The sequence below is a fragment of the Pagrus major genome, chromosome 17 (assembly GCF_040436345.1).
Source record: "Pagrus major chromosome 17, Pma_NU_1.0".
NCBI lineage: Eukaryota > Metazoa > Chordata > Actinopteri > Spariformes > Sparidae > Pagrus > Pagrus major.
Window position 1 is genome coordinate 14,430,371 of NC_133231.1, and position 23,456 is coordinate 14,453,826.

At 42.8% G+C, this 23,456-nt stretch overlaps 1 protein-coding gene across 1 annotated transcript in view; it reads right to left on the minus strand.

Annotated features, from left to right (window-relative positions):
- ptprub (protein tyrosine phosphatase receptor type Ub) overlaps window positions 1-23,456 on the minus strand; it is a 174,350-nt gene that overhangs the window by 50,267 nt on the left and 100,627 nt on the right. The window contains exons 4-9 of the mRNA XM_073486118.1: window positions 22,750-22,831; window positions 19,168-19,283; window positions 13,934-14,108; window positions 10,846-11,139; window positions 4,145-4,462; window positions 2,121-2,230 (exon numbers count right to left, since the gene is read on the minus strand). Coding sequence (XP_073342219.1) covers window positions 2,121-2,230; window positions 4,145-4,462; window positions 10,846-11,139; window positions 13,934-14,108; window positions 19,168-19,283; window positions 22,750-22,831 — 1,095 coding nt within the window. The remainder of the gene's footprint in view (window positions 1-2,120; window positions 2,231-4,144; window positions 4,463-10,845; window positions 11,140-13,933; window positions 14,109-19,167; window positions 19,284-22,749; window positions 22,832-23,456) is intronic.

Sequence of the window (23,456 nt, forward strand, 5' to 3'; positions counted from 1 at the left end):
AATGTGCTAATTGCCAAGACGGGTTTATAGTTTTACTGTAGATGAAAGGGACTTGATTGGCATTGGCACTGTCAAGTCAAAGTCATGCAAGCAACCTGGAGTTTTTCAAAAAGTATTGGAGTGGTTAATGACTTTTCTCACTAAGTAATGCAATTTAAAGGCCACGGAGTGAAGACGCCACACGGTAAAAAAGTGTATTCAAGTGCTTAAATCAATAGCGCTAAGTGTTTATGAGTTCAATTAACACTCAAAAATGACTGTGCATAAGTGTCCTTAAGCAAGTGAAGTATTTTATAAAGTTTTTCCTCAAGAGGAGATTTGCCTTGGCTGCACGGTGCTCTCATGAGAATTTCCACTTATACTCTCTGAAAATAAATTAGATGACCTTACTGCAATCAGACAAGGGTAAGCATATTAGGATATACTACATTAGAGCTGGAAGAGATCCACTTCACTGAAGGACTTAACACATAACGTACTTCATGTATGTTTATATGTATGTACATTACACACACACACTGAAGTTAAATGCTTTGCTGATTATCGTAACAGCTTAATTCCCACTCATGCTTCCTTTGAGTGAAGATAGAATTATGAGCCATCCAGTGACTAGACACAGGCAGACCTCTGTGTTCCCTCTACAAAGGCGGACATAAAAGATGCCCAGCGGTGCACAGAGCAGCGAGGAGGGCTTGCAAGACGGCGTGGCGGTCGATGGGCTCAGGCAGAGTGGTCAATGGTTTAATCTGAGAGAAATGAAGAGGATTTCTTCAGCTCTGTCTACAGCTTTCTCCGTCAGCTGAGGCAGATCAACACACTACAGAGTAAAAAATCCTGTGCAGCCTCCATTTTATGTGTCACACCACAAATCCTATTTAATAATATCCTTGAGGCGACATTGCGAGAGAGGCCAAGGAAAGAAGGCTTGAGGCTAGGTAGGCAGACCACGGACAGAGGGTCTACAGTAACTCTAAAATCCTTATCCTGCAGAACGTGAGGCCTACAGCACAACAGATGCATGTGAGTTATCTAATAATGACACGGGGCTTTATTTAAAATGGCACAAGACCAGCCTGTGCTAGGCCGTATGCACAAGGTCAGTGAGTGCGTACCAGAGCATCTCTGCTATTTCCATTCAAATAGGACGGGCACATCACGCGCTAGAGGATTTGGTGAATCAGAAGATAAATTGAAGGAGAGTGGTTTGGTGATTAAGCACATATCTGTTCTGTGCCAATCGCAGTCGCACTTGAAGAAAATGGCTCACCAAATAGAGAGTATTTTGTCCTCGACATCAAAATGCCAAAAAAACATGCACATTTTCAATTCCAGGGAAATGCTACAATTTCGTAGTGTTGCTTGATATTATCTTCCATGAATATTATAACTGCTACTGGGTTTACTGGCTACAGTGTGTGCTGTCTGAGTAGAGACAAAATCATATACATGATACAGATGCTGAAAACCCAAAATACTGAGCACAGGGTTTATTTATCAGCTGTATCAAAGCTTTCAGTAATATCACTCATCTTCAGCAGATACGTTTTCAAGATTTATTTTTAATCTAACTGAAAAATAGATGTTTTATACAGTGATTGTCCAATCGCAGCTTCGCAAAGTAACTTGGCAAGACAGGTGTCCAAGGCTTTGTATTTCTCCCATATGCCGTAAAAACATGGACATATTCTCTATGATGTTACCCAAGAGCCATGAAAAGCTCTGTGTGGTGGCTCCGGCCCTCGCCATCTTGGTATTGTCTGACTCCTCCTAACCCCCGGGGCTATAATCCAAACATTGGCAAAGAGTTAGGGCGTGGTTGAGCTGAGGCGGGCCAAATAAAGGCTGGTTGCTGACAGCTAGCTAGACAGCTAGCTGCTAACTGTCACTCAAAGCACCCATGCCCTTAACTATGCATAACTTTAGGCCGTACGGGGCTCTATGTAACAATTTGCAGCAATTTACATGTGTAAATCAGTTTTTTGTTGGCCATATGTGAGCCGAGAGCCGAGCGTGACTATATGAACAATGAAGCAATCCAACATCTGTCCTGCTCCTCTGAGCATATAAAATAAGCACACAATTAAGCTAACAACACTATCAAGTGTCTGTCTGGGACTCACCTCATATTGGGTAATAAGGCCATTGGGCTCGACGGGCTCCTCCCACTTCAGGAAGATCATGTCATCCAGCGGGGTGAAGGTGAGCGACTCCGGCGCTATGCCTCCGGGAACTGTGAGAAATTGTCAGAACAAACATTTGTCAGGGAAATTGAAGCGCTAATCCCACAGTGAGCCTCTCCTGTCAATATCACAGAAATGAATGTCATAGTAGCTCAGAACAATGCACCACATGAGACACTCAGACAGCCAGAGAGCGGCAGGCACAGAGCATCAGATAAAGACAATTTAATTTATGAACTGCATCAATTATGTAACCATAACACAGACATGAGACAGAAAATATAAAGAAGGATATTATAGTTTTATATCAATCTTCATTCAAAATTGAAAATATATTGATGAATATGTCAGACCCCTGCTGGTAAACTTGTTTCTGAATGGCAGCGAGAGGACTGAACGGCCTGTCATTCAATGTAAGACTGTGTTAACAGTATTTTGGGACATTTGGTTGCAGCCTACGTCCCAACGGTCTGTGTGAGCGCTGTACAGAGAAAGACTGTTATGTGAGATTCAGGCCTCAGGCTAAAGCAAGAGCCAAACAGCTGAGTCGACTATTATTATTGAATTGAGTTAGTCTGGAGGACAGAGTTGCTTATTAAGGCTTTTGGAAAAAGCATTTATAATTGATGTGTAGTGTATGTATATACGTATGCATATATTTATCTTTCAAAACTTCAGAAAAAAACCCTTTCTGGTTCTTTTTCTGTCTTTCTGTGCGTATCTCTTTCTGAAAAATCTTGTTTGTTTTGATTTTTTCACGGCAGAATTGATTTCCCCCTCAGCCGCCATGCAGAAGATGTGCTACAGCACAATGGAATAATAGGAGATAAGAAATAAGCACAAAATCCTATCTCAGGCTTGCCCGAGTCTCAGATATAATGTTTTCTCTTTTATGTTATTTTCATCCTAAAATGAAAAGGATCTTTTGTAATGCTGATTCAGCCTCGGTCAGATGGTCACCCTCTCTGCATAAATGTGTCAGAGGAAGACAGACTAGTGGAACTATTAGAAGTGTTAACTTTTTGAAATATTAAGGGAATTCAGCACATTTGAACCAAAATTGATTGATTTATGGATTGGTGTATTCAAACCACATGTGCTGCGCTCGCTTTATGTTGGAAAAACTCCTTAAAACCTCAAAAACAACCATCAGAGCAAAAGTTAAATATGACAGTAGAGTTGTGGTTATGGGCTGTCTCAGGTCTGGGTAGTCTCCTTTCTGACATTTACAATGAGAACAGTTAAACGATTTGAGGGAGTCTGGAGCATTTTAGAGGTCACTCTCCTCCAAAGTAGCTATTTAAAGTAATTTAAAAAATGACATGATAACCTCAGGTCCCTCTGAATAAAAAGTCAAGAGAGTAAAATGCCCATAAAGCCAGTAGACACCATACGTTATAAAATACTACATAATTTAGATAATTAGGTGTACAGTAAGTGTCTCCTGTGACACAAAAGGGCATTTTACAAAATTAGATGAAAACCAACAGTTCGTGAATACATTCAGTTACCAGTTGACTGGGTACACCTTGCTAATATTAATGCAGCCCAACACATCAACCCTGCAATAAATTCTCTCTTCATGAAGGTTATAAAGTTCAGTGTTTGATGAAGCTGTTTTAGAGGGATGTTGATTCCACTTAGGGCTGCATGATAAATGCATTTGTTTGATAAATTGATGGAGACTGATTGTGATTGGTGGTGAGCTGTGCATGTCGCTCACAAGATACAAACTCCCAGGTATCCAAGAACCATTAAAAAGGTCTAAACATGTAATATCAGATAGACTTCTCTTAGAGAATTGATTTGTGTTAGACTACATTAGTTTAGCTATGTGTACCTAATTAACCTATAAACTGCCAAGTGTGTATGAATATTCTGGTGGAAATTCATCTGAAAATGTTTGCTATTTTGCAATGACATGTTTTAGTTTCTCTGTTCTGTGACTTCCTCCCGAGACTTACTGTCCTCCTCGGTCTGGAAGGTGACCTCTCTGCCCTCTTTCTTCCCCTCTGGGTTGGCCAGTGACAGACGGACATGGATGCCGTGGTAGGGTGGCAGATCACGCAGCGTGAAGCGTGAGGCATTGTGTTCCACTGCCAGGCACTCGCGCACGGTGGTGTTGTGGCCCCCGCCGCCTCCCGCCGTGGTGTAGCGGTAGCACAGGGACACTGAGTAGGTGTGGCAGCGTGTCAGGTTGAACGCCAAGTTCTCCCACTGCAGGGACAACTGCCTGGACTGGATATCTGTGGCCATGAGGCCCCGCAGTGGACGCATTGGCTCTGGGAGGGAGAGAGATTGAAGATGGAGAAGAAAATTGAGTAATAAAGAAAGCAGAGATGCATTGACAAAAACAAGCAATTGTATTATACAAGTCCTGAAGGTACAATACTGAATTTTAGAAAATGAAAACACAGATAACTTTGTTTTATTGTGAAATATCTGATTTCAGACAGAGCACTCATGTCCCAGGATGACCCTGGCAGTTTTTCGCTTGCTCCCCTCCTACACGACGCCATATTGCCCCGCCAAAACATGGAGGAGGTCAACGTTTAGCTGCCAGCATAACACACCCACATCCCCCATGGCAGAGCAGGAGCTCATGCCAATTGCGCTAATTAATCGGACAGGCTGCGGGTTGCTGTCGCAGTCCCACCACTCCCCGCCTCCGCGTGGCAGAGCAAATTGACTATCCAGTAGTTGTACTTCTTTTCCCTGAGGTTTAATCCACACACTAAAATACCCGTGCGACGCAAGGGCATTCACTTCCGCTGGTCCCTTTTACTGCTGGGTCATCGCGACGGCCTGCCGCATATTTTTAGAAGGCACCGAGTTAATTCTGGTCACTGCTGGGTTAACCCTGACTTTCTCTGACTCAGACTAAAAGAACAACAGCTCTCTCTTTGATATCCTCCTCAAGTGTAATGGCGAGCTGAGAGATACAGAGAGCCTCTATACGCAGAGGCACAGACGAGCCAGTGTTCAGGAGGACCTCTGAATCTGAAGAGAGGATGAGCTAAACCAAGGACATCCTCAGTATCAATGGAGGCATTTAACTGTGGCCATTATTAACACAATCAATGCCTTTTTATCAAGCAATATGCAACATAATGTAATGTATTTCTATATTCCTTTAATAGGGCATGTTGAGTAATGGGCCAGGGAGGCAGAAAGTGACAGCAGAGATATGGGGTACAGGGAGAGATCAGTGGAGTTTGAGGTTACTGGCCAAGGTCTTCATTCCTTGGCTGACTCGTACACTCAGTGGGATTCTCACTGCAGCACAGATTAGTGTAGGGAACTTAAATAAGGCGGCTAATGCATCACTGAGCAGGGACTAACACACTAAAACAAGAATTATCTTAGAAAATTGGTTTGAAAGGTGCTCTGTGGTTGTACAAGAACACTCTAACACACACACACACACATTTGCTGTCTAAAATAACCATTTTGCCTTTATCACATCATTTCTCTCCACTCCCTTCGTCCTTCTCTCTCCATCTCTTATACATGTACACGTGTTCAAACACACGTACATTAGCATGCTAACATTATCAGATACAAAGTCGCTATGCCCAATATCTTATCCACTTATTACTGCCTGTGGCAGAGCAATTCTTTTAAAGTGAAATTTTATGACACTTCCAATCTATTCTGAAGGCCTCTGCAGTCACCAGCCTTCTCTTTTAATTTGCTGCCTGGCATCTCATACTCGATGGAAATATGACCAGAGCATTGATCTGAACCTCATCCAGACTAATGTGGCGACAGATGAATGGGTGGCCACAGTAATCGCAAAGTAGTAGACTGCACCCAGCAAGAAATGTTAATGTTCCATTGTTCAGTGTGACTGAGGATTGTCTTAATGGTGCAATTGATAGTCTGCACAGTCTGAGGGCTAAATAAAGAGAGGCATTTAACTGCTGAGTTGATGAAAGTGCCGCCAAAGAGGCCACAGTGTGCTCATTGTGGGTTTCCTCAAAGTGGATATTTGTGCCAGCCCCTTCCCCTCGCCTCGTCTTATTCCGTCTGAATGCCACGGGCACCCATTCTTTGGCACCCTGTGGCGTGAAAACTGCAGCCGCCCCAACATGGCCCAAAGCCCAGCGCACCATGTTGATCCTTGGAGATTGGAAGTTAGAGTGGATGTGACAGGTTCTGGTGTATTATCCCCCCAAAACTGTGACATGGGACGGCAGCAGGACAGAGCAGAGCTGCCTGAGATTGCATGCGTCCGTGGAGGGGGATCTGGACTGACTGTGTCAGCCGGGAAAACTAGATTTATACAGACATGCACGCCTGTACCCAAGTGCAAGCAGAAAACACAAGCACACATAAATCCAAACACCCCAAATGTGAACATATAGGGAATTCTGGCTCACAGCGGAAGACGTGATGAACGACATGCCAAGAAAGCCAAAGCACTTGTGTGCCTAATGTGTCTAATTTTAGTCGGGCTCCAACGTTGGCTCCCACTAACAGACCAGGAGCATCCTGGGCCGGGGCTTTCCAGAAGGTTCAGTGACCCAGCAGCAGGTGGAAGCCCATTAACGTAGTTTGGGGACCACCTGCACTACAAATGCTCGCCTCTCCTCCCTGATTTACTTGAGGGGCTTCAAGCTGTGCTAATGCACCGTGCTGATAATCACAGCAATGGCTCATCAAGCACACCTGGACGGCCATCAGAGCCAGGCGGCGACCATGTTCACATTCACGGCCATTAGTTTTACAGCACCCGCACGAGGACAGAGCAGCTCTGCGAGGATGTGTACGGTGAAGCCAGCTACAGCCGACATGTTTGGGAAGGAGGGAAATATTCAGCATGACCATGGAAGAGCGAGATTAGTCACGGTGGCAAGACACAGCTTCTGGAGAGGAAATTCACTTTCCTCCTAAATACAGCGAGGGGCCAAATATCCCTTCTGTTCACAGGATAGTTACCACCTCCCTGAAATCACCGCAACAACCTCACCATCCATTTTCTCACGCTTAAAGCTAATCAGGCCAACAGCAAAGGAGGGCGATAGGGATTCAGCTGTGGAGCGTGGGGTCAGTAAGGGTGGTGTAGACCAGATGGTTTGGAGGTTGGGTCAGGGGAGCTCTGGGAACCAGGTGGTGATTAGACTCTCCTGCAGGGTTGAGGATGGGAAACACACCAGGTGGAGGAGGCTTCCATTATTGCAGCGTACTGTAAAACCACATCAACACCACCACCCAGGTAAGAACACTGATCAAGGAGTCGATCAGATGCAGCCGCACTACAAAACAACTAATTCAGAGATCAGTCACTCACAGCTGTGCAGCTGCCAACCGTAAGGACAAAACACAACAGAGCGACAAAATTAATTTCACCTATACTTCCTCTGTGTTGAACTGGTACTGCATCTAAATGCCCTGTTTAACAGCTCAGCAAACACAGCAGTATTACTTATCCCACACATGGTTGAACAAGCTAATGTCACAGTGGTTGAAATGTAAATACATCATTAAAGGCTGAGTTTAGTGACTTTCACATACACCGATACCGGCAACTGTGAAAGCAATTTCCGTATGCTGTGAATCCTCTCTCGCTTCACCTCTCGTACATTCACTCTCCTCATTTTTACCGTTTCCCTGTTTGAAAAACGACCCTCTCTCCCACACACACACTCCCACGCCGCAGCCTTCCCTTCTCTTGCTGTTTTTTTTATTTTTTATACTTTTTTATTGTGAATTTCGGTGTCTCTCGAGCTGGTGCGGGGGGTGCGTCGATTGGGGAGGGAGGGCTGTAAGCTCACTCATGGCGCCTGATGAATGAGGGGTGTCTTTGGCTGTTGGGAGAGGAGAGTAGCTTTAATATGTCATTGGAGAGGGGGCCAGGGAGGCTCTAGTGGAGCAGGGTAGGGAGATATGTGAGGGATGGTGTGTGGCAGGAAGAGACCGTTGGGCATAGAAAAGAGTGATGACCATGGAAGACACAAATCCACAGACTGCCTTTGGGTAACACAAAGCTCTCCATATTGTGTGCCTGTGAGCGCTGCGCACACATTGCAGATGCAGGCAGCGGTAATGAATGCCTGCATCTCTGTGGGTGCATCTGCATCAACACAGTTCTCTTTGTTCTATATACGTGAACATATATTTAAAAGTAAGCATGGGTGTGGCCTGCCAGGATCCTGCTCATCTCCCTGGGTGTTCTGTGTCTGCACAGTGATAGATGACAGGAGTGCAGGCAGTAAAATGTTCAGCTGAAAAAAAAACAAGTCGATGGAAAACCTTCACCTGGATGATTTATACTTAAACCTGTATTTTACTGGAATGTTAGCTGTTACTGTAGTTTACAGGGTAATTATTTTTTGTTTTTCGGTTTCTAAATGACTAACAACGGGTAAAAGGTTATGGATTTGTTCAACAGATCACCTCAGGTGGCAGCAACAAACAAACAAAAGTGTGAGTTCAGATCCAGACTAACATGTCACCAGAGTCACACAATAACAAACAAACTAACCATTAAAGGCTGCGGTAGACCAGCAACTACCATGTTCTGCAAAATTACTGTTTTTGTCAATGGAGTCTGGTGGCTGTAAAGAGAGCAATATGATGGCTACTTCTAGATCTCGTCCATAATGTTGTCAGACAGTTACAATCACAATCTCAGCCATTTTAGTGGACGTACTTTGACGTGCCCAAAGGATTACATCGCAGCAACTGCAGCCCATTTTGCGAGTCCCTGCTGTGGCGATCAACTGAACTAATTACACATCGTTTTGTACATAAAATGTTCGGTCTCCATCTTGGTAGTTCTGATACACATTCAGAATCATTAATGTAAAAGCATAGCATTGTCTTTAAATGAACACTAATTTGAATTGTATTAAATTTTGTATAAAAAAAATACATATATATAATTAGATTATGAACATATACGTGCGACAGCTAGTTAATTAAATGCTTGAACTAACGACTTCAAGGTCAATGAGTAAGGGGCAGACCTTAGCTAACAGAGCTGAAACAATTACTCTATTATTTAATGAGTTGAGCTGCAGACTGTTGTAATCATAAATTATTTCAATAATCGCTTCATTGTTTCAGACATTTTTCAAGCAAAACTGTCAGGTTGTCAGATGTTAGGTGTGCTTTTCTGATTATATCCTGGTCTTGATTGTTCACATTAAAGAAAAAAATTGATGTTGGGCGCCTGAAATTTAAAATGGGCATAGTACTGGATGTCCCTAGATCTTTCTTTAGACACTATTTTAAAACCATTTATAGTGTGTGCTGTGATTGCTATGTCTCCATCACTGTCACATACAAATTCTCATCCATTTATTTGTGACTGACAAAATAAGAAGTCTCTCCTCTTCAGTAGATACCAAAGAAGCCTGCTTCAGGCTAGCTACTGTAGTCAGCCAGCTGTTATCTTTTAAATAAGCGTCATACCAATACTGCCATGCTGGCAGCAAGAAAGTCCCCCTTTCAGTCTCCTCGGCTCCAGAGTTCAGAGAACTCCAGCGATAGCAAGGGTGCATTTCCTCATGAGATAAGTATATGCAGCGACTGAGTTAGAACTTGTCTATCAGCTCCTCTCTTGATTGAATTTTAGCAGATTATCGTGACAGATGCAGCGCCATACTGTAAGACTCTTTGAAGTTCTGCTGTGTGGCTGTTGAGAATCAACGCTTTGAGCTATGGCTCTTTCATATAACTCCATAAAAGACATATCTCTTGGAATTATTTCAGTCTACATTAAATGTACAGTGTATGCTAATGCAATTTAAAAAATCACAGGGCTGGTACAGGTTGCATCGAAGACCCTGCTGCCCTCACGCTTCTGGTTTCTACCGAACAGCCAGATGTTGAAAGCACTGTATTCCCTTTTCCAGGGCTCTGGGGTTCAGCATCACCTAAACAGTGCACACTGTAATTCCCCTAAGCACTGTTCATTGCGTAATAGTTCCTTTGAGAGGACTGTCTCTGCCCAATCATAAAAAAGACACAAACAGGGGGAATAGAGTGCATAGACTGTTGGAGCCTGTTATCTCTATAAACATGACATCACTCGACAAGATCCACATGGAGCTATGAATTCCTGCCATTAAAAAGATTTAAGCTTTGTGAACAATACTGCATAATGCAGCTTAAAACACATAACATATGGGCAAAAGCTGGGTCGTGGGTGGTGTGTTGTCAATGCAGCAGCAGCTACTGGCCAGTGAATAGCAGTGAAAATGTGTTAAATACACTTAAAATGTGCTAAATACTGACAATGGTTGTACTTATCTGTACCTACGCTCTGAGCTCTATTATCCAGCACAGCCTGCAATTAAATGAAGCAACATGACCTAAAGTACAGCACAGTGGTCCACAAGCTGGGGGTCTCAAGATGCATTGGAGGGGTCACAAGATAATTAGAGAGACAAGAAGGAAAAAGACACATAATTATATTTATTTGTTTCTGACTTTTCTCCATTTTTTTTCTATATTATTTTATTCTTTATTTTCAATTTTTTTTTTCCTTTAAAACATCCTGAGAAGGAAAAATCACATTATTCAAACTAATCATGACTCATGACCACACTAAGACCATAACCTGTCACAACAATGCTTCATTTGAAAGGTATTGAATCTTGAACCTTGATTCTACACCCTGTCCAGTTGTACAGTGTGTTACACCGTCAGAGCTCACCTGCACACTTGGTCCTGCTCACAAGAGGCGGTCCTGGCGGGCCAGTTCCCCCCTCTCCAGGCCGAGTCAACAGCACGCTGATGTGGTACTCTGTGTCTGGATCCAGGTGCCACAGCTTATACGTGACCATGTTGACTCCGTGCACCTCTGACCACGGAGACTGGCTGGCGCGGTACTCAATCTCCTTCCTGATAATGGGGCCATCTCCCAGGATAGAGTTGGTGTTGAGCTGGATGATCAGGTAAGTGGAGCCGGCACGCAGCAGCTGTGGCGGTGCGATGGGCGACGGGGGAACTGTGAGAAGAAATGAAAAGCTGTTTTTTTTTCTTTTCCTAGTCAAACACAGTTGAATTGGTCAAAGCATTTGCTAGCGGGCCCGTAGCGCTGCCGTACAGTCTAGGGAGGTAAAGTTGTGCTGTTCGTTTTATTAATCAGCTGTATCCAAACAGCTTTCTCATTATGTTTGAGCCCACTGAGTCTTAAATGAGTCCCGAGAGACTGCAGGAAGTGAGCAGGTCAAACTGCGTTCAAATAGCAGATTAGTCATAGCTATTAACAAGGCATTCAGAGCCTCCGCATACATTTGGGAAAAGTAGTAAGTGAAAAAACAGCTGTGGATGGAGTGAATTTGATGTGTATGATCTTTGTAACCGACGGATTAAGTGCGGTACATCTTTTTCTCTAACTGAGTGTTCTGTCCTCACGGCTGGTCACCACGATGAAAGAGGAGACTCACGGTGAAGACTGCCAAACCAAGGATTAATTCCAGAGCCCACCGGTCAAATGTCACTTACTGGAAGATCCAAGCGACTGAGCAATTACACGGGCAACAGTGTGAGGGAGGGAAGGGAATGCAAAAGAAATGAGGACAAAGCATGAGAAAAGATCAGAGTTAGATCTGTGGCTGTGACTAATCCTTCATTCCCACGAAGGCGCCTCTGTCTTTTATGGCCCTCCTCTCTGCGGGCTTTCAACATTACCAGCATCTCAGCTCCACTCTGTGCTGCTTCTCTTAGCCTTGACTTAGCCTGCAGCAGCTCATCTTTGGGCTGTCAAGGACTGCATCCATAATGAAAGGCCAAAATTTAGGCCACAGGGGCCCGAAATTTTTACAAACTCACTCAAAGTTCACGGCTCAAAAGGTTTTTCCCGTTATTTATGTTGTTTATCATACAATTATGTTTTTTTCTGTATATTATTCGTTATCTTTTACTTTGTTTCCCTCTGTGCACAAAGCTATTCTCAAACTAAACATCGCTCTCAGTGCTGCTTTCTGTTTAATTAAGGATTTTTTGGTGCTAAGATTTATGCTTTAACTGGCTGCAAATCCCTGAAAACACATTTTCAAATGAGCTCAGGATCACGATATAACAACTCGGAGGCCACAACAAAAGCCAGAGACAAACACTACCTCAAGGAGGAAAATGTTTTATTCATTTTGCAGACACATCCTCATGGGGCAATAAGAGAGCTTCATCATGTTTCCTGCACTCAATCTACAGTCTTGATACGACTTGATCCAACTCATTAAGTCTCTTCTTATATATAGCTACAGCCAGTTGACTTGTACGTGACTTACAGCCAGCCATCATATCTACCCGTGGCTCAGAATGAGCTGTTCCAAAAATAACATCTTTGTCCTGATTATAAAAAAGTGAGGCGAGCAACAACCACATGGATACAATGATACTTATTTGCTGAGAGTGTGAGCACACTAAATGGGATTTCATGGCCTTCTATGAGCGCATTCACTGACTCCTCATTTACTGGAGGCTGCTGGCGTGAGGGTTTAGAAACATTTTGGCAAAAAGGCTCCATGTTGTACTGTAGCAATCAGCCTGAATCACACTACTAAACCGAATCCACGCGTCCATATCAATCAAAGGGATTTATTGCATGCTTTAACAAAACAAGGCTATAGAGTCTATAGGCATGCTAGTGGCTCTGTGAGGCTGTCACAAAATGCAAAAATCAGCAAGCAAACATGTTCACTATCAACTATGTATAAATATGGGTGACATGAAAGCCCCGCCAAAACATCTTGATCGCCCCCTGGTGGTTGACTAGAAAATCAACTCCACGTCAAATACATTTGTCCCAAAGATCGTGTCTGTCATTTTAGGTAGCTCATATTAGTGTTGTCTATATAGATATATATTTATATATCATTCATTCATACAAATAACAACTGTGAGCCTGCTGGTGGCACTACACGAAACTCAAGTGACCAAGCTCATTAGGATACATCATCTGGAGAGCCTGAATGTTGGTATAAAATTTCATGAAAAGCCATTCAACAGTTATTGAGCTATTTCCGTCTGGATCAAAGTGATGGACAGGCCAATATTGCCATCCATACAGCCATACTGCTAGCATTGCTTAAATAAAAAAAAATAAATAAAAAATACGTATTAACAGCAGGAGCGTAAAGTAGAGGACGGGGATCTTTCACATCCTTATGCCTCGTCTCATCTTCCTTTTGCTGAGGGCTGGAGTTTGTTATGCCATCAAACCATCCCACAGCCATGTCATTACTATGCTGTCAAAGCGGTGTCAGGCTGTGGGGTTGGAGTGAGTAATGGGAGTGAGGTCACCATCTGCGGTACATGATATGACAGGGGCTTCAGGAGTCCAAGTCAAGTGAACAGCTTTTTGACAGAGAGCTGAAGAGCTGAGTATGGCAGCCTATTTGACAACTCCAACTCAGAAAACAACACATGTCAGGGAGATTGTATTTGCCGTCCAAAGAGCCTTCATGTGTGTCGAGCACCGTACAATTTGTGATGAAGGAGTTTTATGGAAATCAATTTGAAATAGGTGTCTATGATTTCCACCATTGTGCACAAATGATGTCCTATGGTTAGTTTGAAATGTTCATAATAGCGGCTCTCACTGCTTGTTATGATCAATTTATTTTAAATCCTCATCTGAAGTCACAGGCAGTAATCTGCTGTGACCAAGAAGAGCAGAAAATCATGTTATCATAAAAAAACAGCAGGAAGACTGATGGTTGAGATGAAAGAAACAGAAAGAAGGAAGAAAGACCCAAAAAAGGAACAAAAAGAGACAAATAGAAGAGAGCGTTTACCTTTGACGACGAGTTCAGCAAAGTTTGAAACCCCGGAGCCCCTCGGGGACTGAGTGACGCAACGGTAAAGGTCCTGATCTGTTCGCTGGACGCTGTCTAGCTGGAAGGATACCACAAAGCGCCGGTGACTCAGGTGCTTGACAGACGCTGTTGTTAAAATGTCGCCATTGTGTCTCTGAAAAGCAGGAAAGGACAGGGTCAGAGAAAACAGAGCGGGTCATCATGTCTTTCCCACTCCGCCCCCATACACAAACATACAGGTACATGTCCCCTCATAGAGAGTATCATGTGCCATAGCTGCACACGCAGCCAGGCTTGGTTATAGGAAGAGAATTGTTCAGGCAGCAGTAAAGGCCAAGATATCTTGAGTATCAGGCAAGCTACCAAACCCTGCACCCCATACCCATACTAATGCAATAGTCCCTTCAATAGATCCTTCCTACCTGGTGAATGCCCACATCTTTCAAACATATCCCCTCAGTTTGTAATGCTGATTTTCACAGCCACAGAAGACATGACTGTTTTTACAGGCTGAGTAGAGCTCGACATGTCTAGTAACTAACCTTTACTTTATGTGTAAAATTAGCATAGTGCCCCATTAAGTTATGGGCCCTCTGAGCAGCCCTCTTTTGAAAAGTGATTACTATGATTTACCAAAATAGTTTATTATCAAATATTGATGATTTTAAGACATGTGAAGAACAGAGTTTTGGAGAGAACTTTGGACCAAAATAAGGATTTATGCTGACAGGATTTTGTTAAATTTATTTCTCTTCCTTCCCTGCTTTCTTATTTTTATACTGTGTCTATATTTGGCTGGTTATATTACCATTGTATGTGTTTGTGTCTTTTGTTTTCTCACATTTTCTCCTCACCTGTGTTCCTGTGCTCCTCCCCAGCCTGACTTTCCCCCACACCTGTCTCACCTCAGCCTCATTAGCACTGAACTATTCACAGTGTCTCTCCATCTGCACCTCATCCCCTTGTTAGTTTAGTTTGTATTTTAACCTGTGTTGTTCCCTCACTCTTTGTTGGTCACGTTTTGTTTACATCCACGTGTCTATTGTGCTCCTGTGCCTGTTCCCCGGTCCTCATGTGCTCCCTGTGTTCCTGATTTGTTCTTCGTGGTTTTCTGGTTTGTCCTGAGTTTTGTGTTTCTCTTTAGTTTTTTCCTCTGACTTTCCTTGGCCTGTCTTACTTGCTTTTTTGGATTTTGGTTTTTGGACATTGGATTTTGGATTTCATTCGGACATCAGCACATTAAAGCTTGCTTTCTGTTTTCAACCTGCCTGCCTCTGTGTGTCTGCGCTTGGGTCCTTTTGTGTAATTGCGGCACCTTCTTGACATATACACACTTGAATAGAGTACAAAGATAACATATCTAATGTATAGCCTCATCAACTTCATTGATTTTTGTAAATACAGAATATACTTTTTTTCTGAATATGATGCCAGCAACACGTTGCACACCTGTGGAAAAACACCTGTTTGGAACATACTACAGGTAAACATTGGTAACAGATGAAAGTATCATGATTGGCATGAAAGGGGCATCCTCGAAAGGCTCAGTCCTTCACAAGCAAGGATGGGTGAAGTTCAGCACTTTGTGAAACACATGTATGTATGAAGGATATTACTCCACTGGCTCAGTAACATGTTGTCAGTTAAACAAATGTCTTCTGTTTCTGTTTCTGTTTCACACAGCGTCCCAACTTTTTTGGAACCAGGGTTGTAGTGATTTTGTAAGTTGTATATATTCATGTATTTTTTATTAAAAAACATCCACATGCACACACCAGCCAACCTCCCCCCTTAACACACACACACACACACACACACACACACACACACACACACACATACACACAGAAACCCTCATTACTTATTACCTATTGTAAAGCTTGTCTGCAGTTATTGCCCAGTGAACTCCCGGGACACTAAGCTAATAATGTAACAAAAACACACTTAAATTATTGCTATCTGGGTCAGCCCTTATTAGAGCAATGTGATTAAAATCAAGGATTGTCCAATTGTGTGCAATTTAATTAAAAAGGCAGGACCATCTCTCTGATTTAATCACACAATATGACAATCAGACATGCTTTATAAAAATAAATGAAATCTTGTTAAAATAATAGTGATTATGGGGGTAATACATGTCATGAGTGTCGTCCCTTAATGGAGCCCATCTACAACCTCAGTCGTCCTCGGTGTGCGATGTTATTGAACCACAACATTAAACTGTTCAGCAGTTAGGGCAGGGAGGCAGATGGGCTTTAATGCATCAAGGTTTAATCAGTTTAGTAAATAGGCTAATGGATGAATAGCAGCGTTCTCACTTTGTGTTTTGGTCTCGAGAAAAAGGAAGTGGAAGAAATGGCTGTGAGACATTAGTGTAAAGTGGAGGGTCTCAAGGCAGAAACACAACATAAACAAAAGTGAGTTAGGGGATGAAGTGAGAAAGAGAGAGAAAAAGTGATAGAAAGAAAGAAAAGATTAGAGCGAGAGTGTGATCCAAATGAATGTTGTATGATGCACCTCGCTGTTGCACCATGAGAGGCATTTCTCACATTGTTCCACACCATTAAAAACCACAAGCATCCGTCAAGTCCACATACTCTCAACAAAACACATTGAATCTGACATTTTTTCTCATGTTTTCAGGCCATTCTCTTTGTGTGAAACGGTAGACATGAATCCTGATACTCGTCCTTTTGATCTGGCCGTTTTAACAGAATCCAAAGCACGAGAGCATGCTGGGATTAACAAGGAGACCTTTGGGTTATGTTTGGCCATTTCAACTGCTGTTTTACTTTTGATTACGGCCTTCAAAAACCCACAGACCACACAAACCTCGGGTCAAGCCTTTGCAAACAAACACATAAACACACAACCGCTGATTGGGGTTGGGCAGGCAACAAATCTTGTGACCGCAAGTAAAGGAGAAAAAAATCTCAATAATACACTTTGGCATCCTCACTGTATCTATTATACTTCTTTATCCCTGCCTGACCTGTGGATTACAGAGATGAGGCAAAGGAAATCAGGATAAATCAAATAAACATGAGATCACGCCACGTTACGTAAACAATCTGGCTGTGGCTAATTGGCGAGGAAACGACAAAACGATCTGTTAATCTGGCAGGCGTGTGCAGCCAAGGCTGTGCCGCAGCTGGTATGGCAGACACAATGAACACAAAAGGGCACAACAACAGAAAACAACATTGATTTGAGTTCATATGAAGAAAGACAGAAGGGAGGAGCAGACAAAAACAATGAAGAGGACTGTAAAAGGTAGAGAAGAGGCAGGGAAGAGCATTCCAGTGGCCCAGAGATCTCATTACAGCTGGCGCCTGTATGCTTTATGCCAGCTAATTACCCAAAGCATTTGTCTTCATCCTTGTGTTGTGACCAAATGAGTGGTTTGATAAAGCGTCCAGAGAGGTGGGAATGAGGACGCTTCAATTACATAAATCACACATTTCCCAGAGTCAAACAATACAGTAGGTTTGCCTAAGGTCAACCATGATTAACACTGGCTGCAGTGGGATATAGGATATTGGCAAAAGCAGTGAATGTGTGGCCATGTGGTAATTGCAGTGTAAGATGAAAAAGCGGAGCCCTACAGCACGATAGTGTTTGGTGCTTTAATCAAGGCTACATAAAGAGGAGGATTTTAAGACCACAGAGTTATTCCCACCAGAGGTAAAGACTGTATGGCTCGTCTGACCTTCACAGAGTAAGCTATTCAAGATGAAAAGACAGATATCTAAAGCACCATACACGATCTGAATAAAAACAGGAGGCAGGGAAGAAAGCAGTGAACACAAGAAGCAATGTAACTTTTCAAAGGCAGTGAAGTGAGGAGGCACCAAGGCCATCAGAGCAAACTGTCTACAATCTTAATTTAAGTACAAACAAGTCTGGGAAACATAATGATTCAAATGTAGAGAGAAAACCTGGCTGCAATGGTCAACTAGGGTAACGAATAAAAATAATCAAATAACAACAAACAGACACAAAACAACTACAAAAAGAAACAACATTAATACAAAGAGAGACAAAACAATTACAAAGAAGGCTAAATGAGTACAAAGACATGAAAAATGAAAACAAAGAGTAGCAAAATGGTCTAAAGAGATACAAACTAACTACTAAGAGACTCTGAAATCCAACAAATTACTGTAATCAACTACAAAGAGACGCAAAATGACCACAGAGAGACACAAAACGCGACAAAGAGACTCAAAAGGACCACAAAGTGACACAAAACAAATCCAAAGAGCTGCAAAAAATAACCATCAAAACACTAAAAACTTCTACAAAAAGAAAAATATTCACACACAAGCTGTCAGAACAACTCCAAAGAGACGTAATCGACCCCAAAGACACACAAAACAACCACAAAGAGGAGCAGAACACTACAACGACACAAAATTACTACTAAGAAACTCTAAAAGACTACAAAAAATTATTAACAACTACAAAATGAAGCAAAACGACCACAGACACAATATGACCACAGAGAGATACATAGCTACTGCAAAGAGACACAAAAGTACCACAAAGAGACACAAAAGGACCACAAGGAGATACAAACATTCTACAAAGGACATTTATCGACTACAAAGAGATGCAAAACAACAAAAGAGTGACGCAAAACACTACGAAGAGACACAAAATGACCACAAAGAAAAAACAAAACTACTACGAAGAATTTCAAAACTACCACAAATAGGCCAAAAATAACCACCAAAAGAACCGAAACTATTACAAAAGAAACAATGTATACACAGAGTCAAAACTACTCCCAAGAAGCATAAACAACTACAAAAAACGCTTTACGGCCACAAAAAGATGCAAAACAGCCACAAAGAGACACAAAACCACAACCACAGACACACCACAAAAAGATGTTAAAAGATGAAAAAGATGCATAAACATGTGATGCCACTTTGTATCTCTTTCAGTCTGGGTGTTTTGCTCCTTTGTAGGAGGGATGAGGGTTCATTTGCATGTCTGCACCACTGGGCCCATTGTCTCATAATCTGTCCTTCACCTGAGGTACCTCAAAAATATGAATAATTCAGGTAGTCAAATGTGACATCTACCAAAACCAGTTCTCCTTTTGCACTTTTGATTGTCTTTAGAAGTAAAAATACAACAAACTCACACACATCCGAAGCAGTCGGACAGGTTCCTTTAGCTTTAAACTCCACCAATAAACCACTCACCTCCAACAGGAACTTCTCAGCCTCTGCCGCCCTTCCAGCAGCAACACACTGGAAAGTGGCATTTTGCCCAGCATTGACCTCCTCATCTCCTAGCCTGGAGAAGTGTGGCGCCTTATCTAAAGAGACAGACAGAGAGAGGAACACAGTGAGATCAAAAGACTCCATTACAATTCAGCCACTCACAATGTCAGTCAAGGCACATTTTTATTAAGGCTTCTTTTGTTTTGTCAAATGCAATCAACAGGAATATCAGGCCTTTCTGCTGAAGACAACATTTCAGACAACTCGTTTCGCCTGATGTTTGTTCAGAATTAACTCAATGTCATTGGAACATTCATCAACAACATAAAGCAGGAACAGATTTCTCAGCTAACAGTTTGAAGCAGCACATAACTTGAGTATTGACTTTCTTACCCATTTTGTACTCTATTCACTGCTCTTTGTTTGTGCACTGATTGCACTGATGTGTGACTATAAGTCCCGCTCCTGTCAAAAATGTGTTTTCTTCCTTTACAAACAGCTGAATGTTTGAGCTTCAATGAACAGAATGATGTATGTGCAGTTTGACCCTAGAAGGCTGTTTTCACATTCATTGCTCACAGTATAAATTTTCTCTTTGCTGATTGAAAATCAGATTGTAAGAGGCGGGCATGGCATGACTACGAGCATGATTTGTGACATCATCGTTCACAGTTTGGAAGCCAATCCTGGTCCAATATTCAGTGACAGTGTGAGGTGGAAACTTGAAGCCTCGAGTGCACATACACTGAGATCAAATAAAGAAGTACTGTGTCCCTTAAGAGTTACCGTAAGCCAAAAGTTGTTGGCGTTGGAAGAGAAAATGAAAATAAGATTGTTGCTGCTCAGTGTACTAACACCACCTCTCCGTTTATTATCTTCTTTCTCAAATCAGCCCGGGTAGGCAAACCCAAGACAGAGTTACCTTGTTTCATGGTACCTTGTTTACCGTGTTTTGCTAAACCACGCCACTTATTTACATTTTCTTAGCTTAGCTTCCTCAATAAGCTACCTTTGTTTCCAGCCTCTGAGGCTGAACACAGTGAAGTTATGGAAATAACCCTGACACAGCATTGGTGGACTCAGGGAGAATGTGGTGCCCCCATATTTGAAAAAAAGCCACGAGTGCCCTTTTGGATGCCCCTATGGTAGATGAAACATGATAAAGTGCCCTCTGGGTTGCCTTTTCAGTGCTCTCTCTTTCCTTTAAATGTATCACAACTTTCTGCACGCTGGTGCTCCCCCATCATACAGCTGGTGTCCTTCTAATTCTTTTTTCTTACTGAGTCGGTGGCGAAAGTTTTCTCTGCTGGGTGAGATAGCTGGGTCAGAGTGGCAGGGCAAGAGCGGTGACTACAGTGGTGACAACGATGTCATCGTCCATCATAACGTTGTCATATTCATTTCAATTCATTTCTTTCTTACTTACAAATGCAGCTGCCAAGATAGAACAGGAAAAACAAATAAAAGGCAACAACAAAAAAACAAAGGAGCGGAATAGTAAAAAGAAGTTTCTGTGGCAGCTGAGAAGTCGTTGCATCCATCATAACATCAAAATAAAACTCACAGCTGGAATAAAAAGTTCTAAAACATACATTTAAGACATTACAATAAGACAAAGTCTGTATAAGTGTTTAAATATATGTGCTGAGTGGGTCACTTATTACCATATAACTTTCCAACAAACGGATTTGAGGAAACCTATAGATGAGAAGAATGTGGGAGTGAATCTGTGGAAGAAAAGCCACAGAGTAAGATCAGTCCTCCACATTTTGACTAATAATTCCTCAGCACACTGTGCGAAGCTGCCAATGAGTCAGTGTGTGGGAGTAGCCCTCTCACCCAACTCCGTGATTAACAATAGAGCACTGAACACCAGACCCCTGCAGAGCCAAATCACTGGGTAAACGTCGACAGCACTGCTAAGAAATGGGGTAGGACAAGTCCACAAGTCACTCCGGATGATTGACGGGAAGAGGCAGTGGAGCAACAGTGAGGCTGAAACATCGGGGAGAAGCAAATGTTTGGGTCTCACACAGCTCCTGCTCGGTTTTGCAAGATGATGTGCTGGTATCTATCACTGGGGGGAGACGATGATGTGTTGATCTTGTTTGTGCGGTACAGTAAGGGGAGAGCGCTCACATCTGCACCCCACAGGTGGCCATGTTTCCTATGAGTGACTCTCCCTCCTAAGGTTAATTCATAATTCATGCCGGAGAGCCAAACATAAACAAACACCAGAATGAGTGTGAATGTGAAAGAAAAAACCCGACGGTTGGCAAGAGCGGTGGTGTTGTACAGCTAAATGTGTCAGATCTTATCCTCAGGACTCTTTAGCGTGATACATTTTTCATTGGAGTGCAACACTGGTTTCAGAGTCAAAGACTGAAGCTCAGGAGAATAAAACAGAAATGTCAACCACGCTTTATCCCGCATTCACTAAAAGGAACTTGTTGAGCTTTCATTTTATTTCATTTTTCCACTATGCAACACTTCCCTTTGGGTTCTCACTCATTCTTTCATCGCACGGTTAGCTGCCAAGTAATTCAGGCTGGCGATGTGCCACATCATAAGGCATGCTCAGGTCTTGATGAGAGTCTTAATTATTTAATGGCCACAGTGGGAGCATTCAGAAGATGCCATCTGCTGTCTCGTGGAGAAACAGGGTGACTGACTGGGTGCTATGCATGCAGTATGGGTACGAACGGATCTCACAGCCGGTGTTCGTTTAATAAAATCACTGGTGGTGTCCTCTGTAAGATGACATGTATCTCCAAACACGACTGTGATAACAATAGGGGATATATAAATATTAACAGGGATATGACACTGAATCCCCCACGAGAGAGAAGTATCCTTCAAGCTTGTGTCAGTTATATAAGTCATTTAAAGCACTGTGAGCCGTGAGTGTTAAATGTGCCGTGAGTCCTTGTGTTCAGCAGTAGGCTGTACAGGGAGGGTGCGAGTGACACTGAGGGACTTTGTCCAGGTATTAAGCCTTGGGGGCTTAGTGAATATGTTTTACACACAGTCCTCAGGGGCTGACAACGAGCTAAACCACTAGCCTCACTGACACAAAAAGCCCTCCGCTGCAGGGAGCCATCGGTTACAGAAGCCCACCCTGAACAGAGGGCATTTTCATAAAGCTTTGAAATGTAGTGCTGTACAAAGTGACTTATGACAAAAAGCGACAACGCACTCCCAGTTAGACCAGAGAATACATGAAAGGGTGGAAGTCTTCAGAGAAAAAAAGCAAGATTTCACTGATTAACAAATACATTTGGCTGTCAAACAAGGCTGGAGGCAGAACAGCAGGTGTGTGCTCAGGTGGAAGGGAGCGCTGGCATTTGGGTGTCAAAGTATTTTAATAGCACTGCTGCTGTCGCAGGATGCCTCAGGACAACCTGCAGTACTAATATAAAAGGTCGATCAGCCATTACTCTTCCCCTCATCCTATTTATGTTTCATGCTGCTTTGAAATACATTTTGCCACCCATGCCACTAAAGCTTCTTTTCCTCGAGCACACTCTATAATTGCAATTCATTGACAGAAGTGGCACTTACAGCAGGGATAGTTGAGCACCATGATGTCATCTATGGCAATGTATCCTCGCCGCTCTCTGGAAACTGTTGCTTCGATCAGTACCTGCAAAAATGAAGTGAAGTGAATACATCATGAACTGACTTATTTCACAGCCACACACTTGTGGCTAACCTTATGCTCTCAAAGTTTAAGTGTAAGAGCAGTTTTGAGGGCTGTGCGAAATCAACTGCTCGTGTCCCCTTCTGGTGACAGAGGCATTATTTACAAGGAGCCACATCCCCACATCGTTGCACATCTGCTGACCCAAAACAAAACGCCAGACAATGAGAGAAATAAGAGAAAGACAGAAGCATAAAAATAGAGCGATGGATAAGTTTTTACCCAGTCCGCGGGGCCAAGAGAAATAATAGCTTTATCAGGAAGCGCACAATGTGTCGCCTGAATCATGAGCCCCATTCTACATTCAGGGCGCAGACTGCTGCGAAGCCATAACGGCAGATAATGCAGCTCGCACAGGGCCACGAGACTCAAGGGAGGACAAAAAGCTCCACACCGTCCTGTGAAACAATAAGGTGGATGAGCAGTGGGCCCTCATGAAACCTAATCAATATCAAATCACCATCCTCAGTAATAGTGAGAGAGTTATGAGACACGGGGGTGATGTTTGTTTTTGCAGCACCAAGGACAGTCGTCCATCCGCGCGCTTGATCGAAGGCCAGCTTTGACT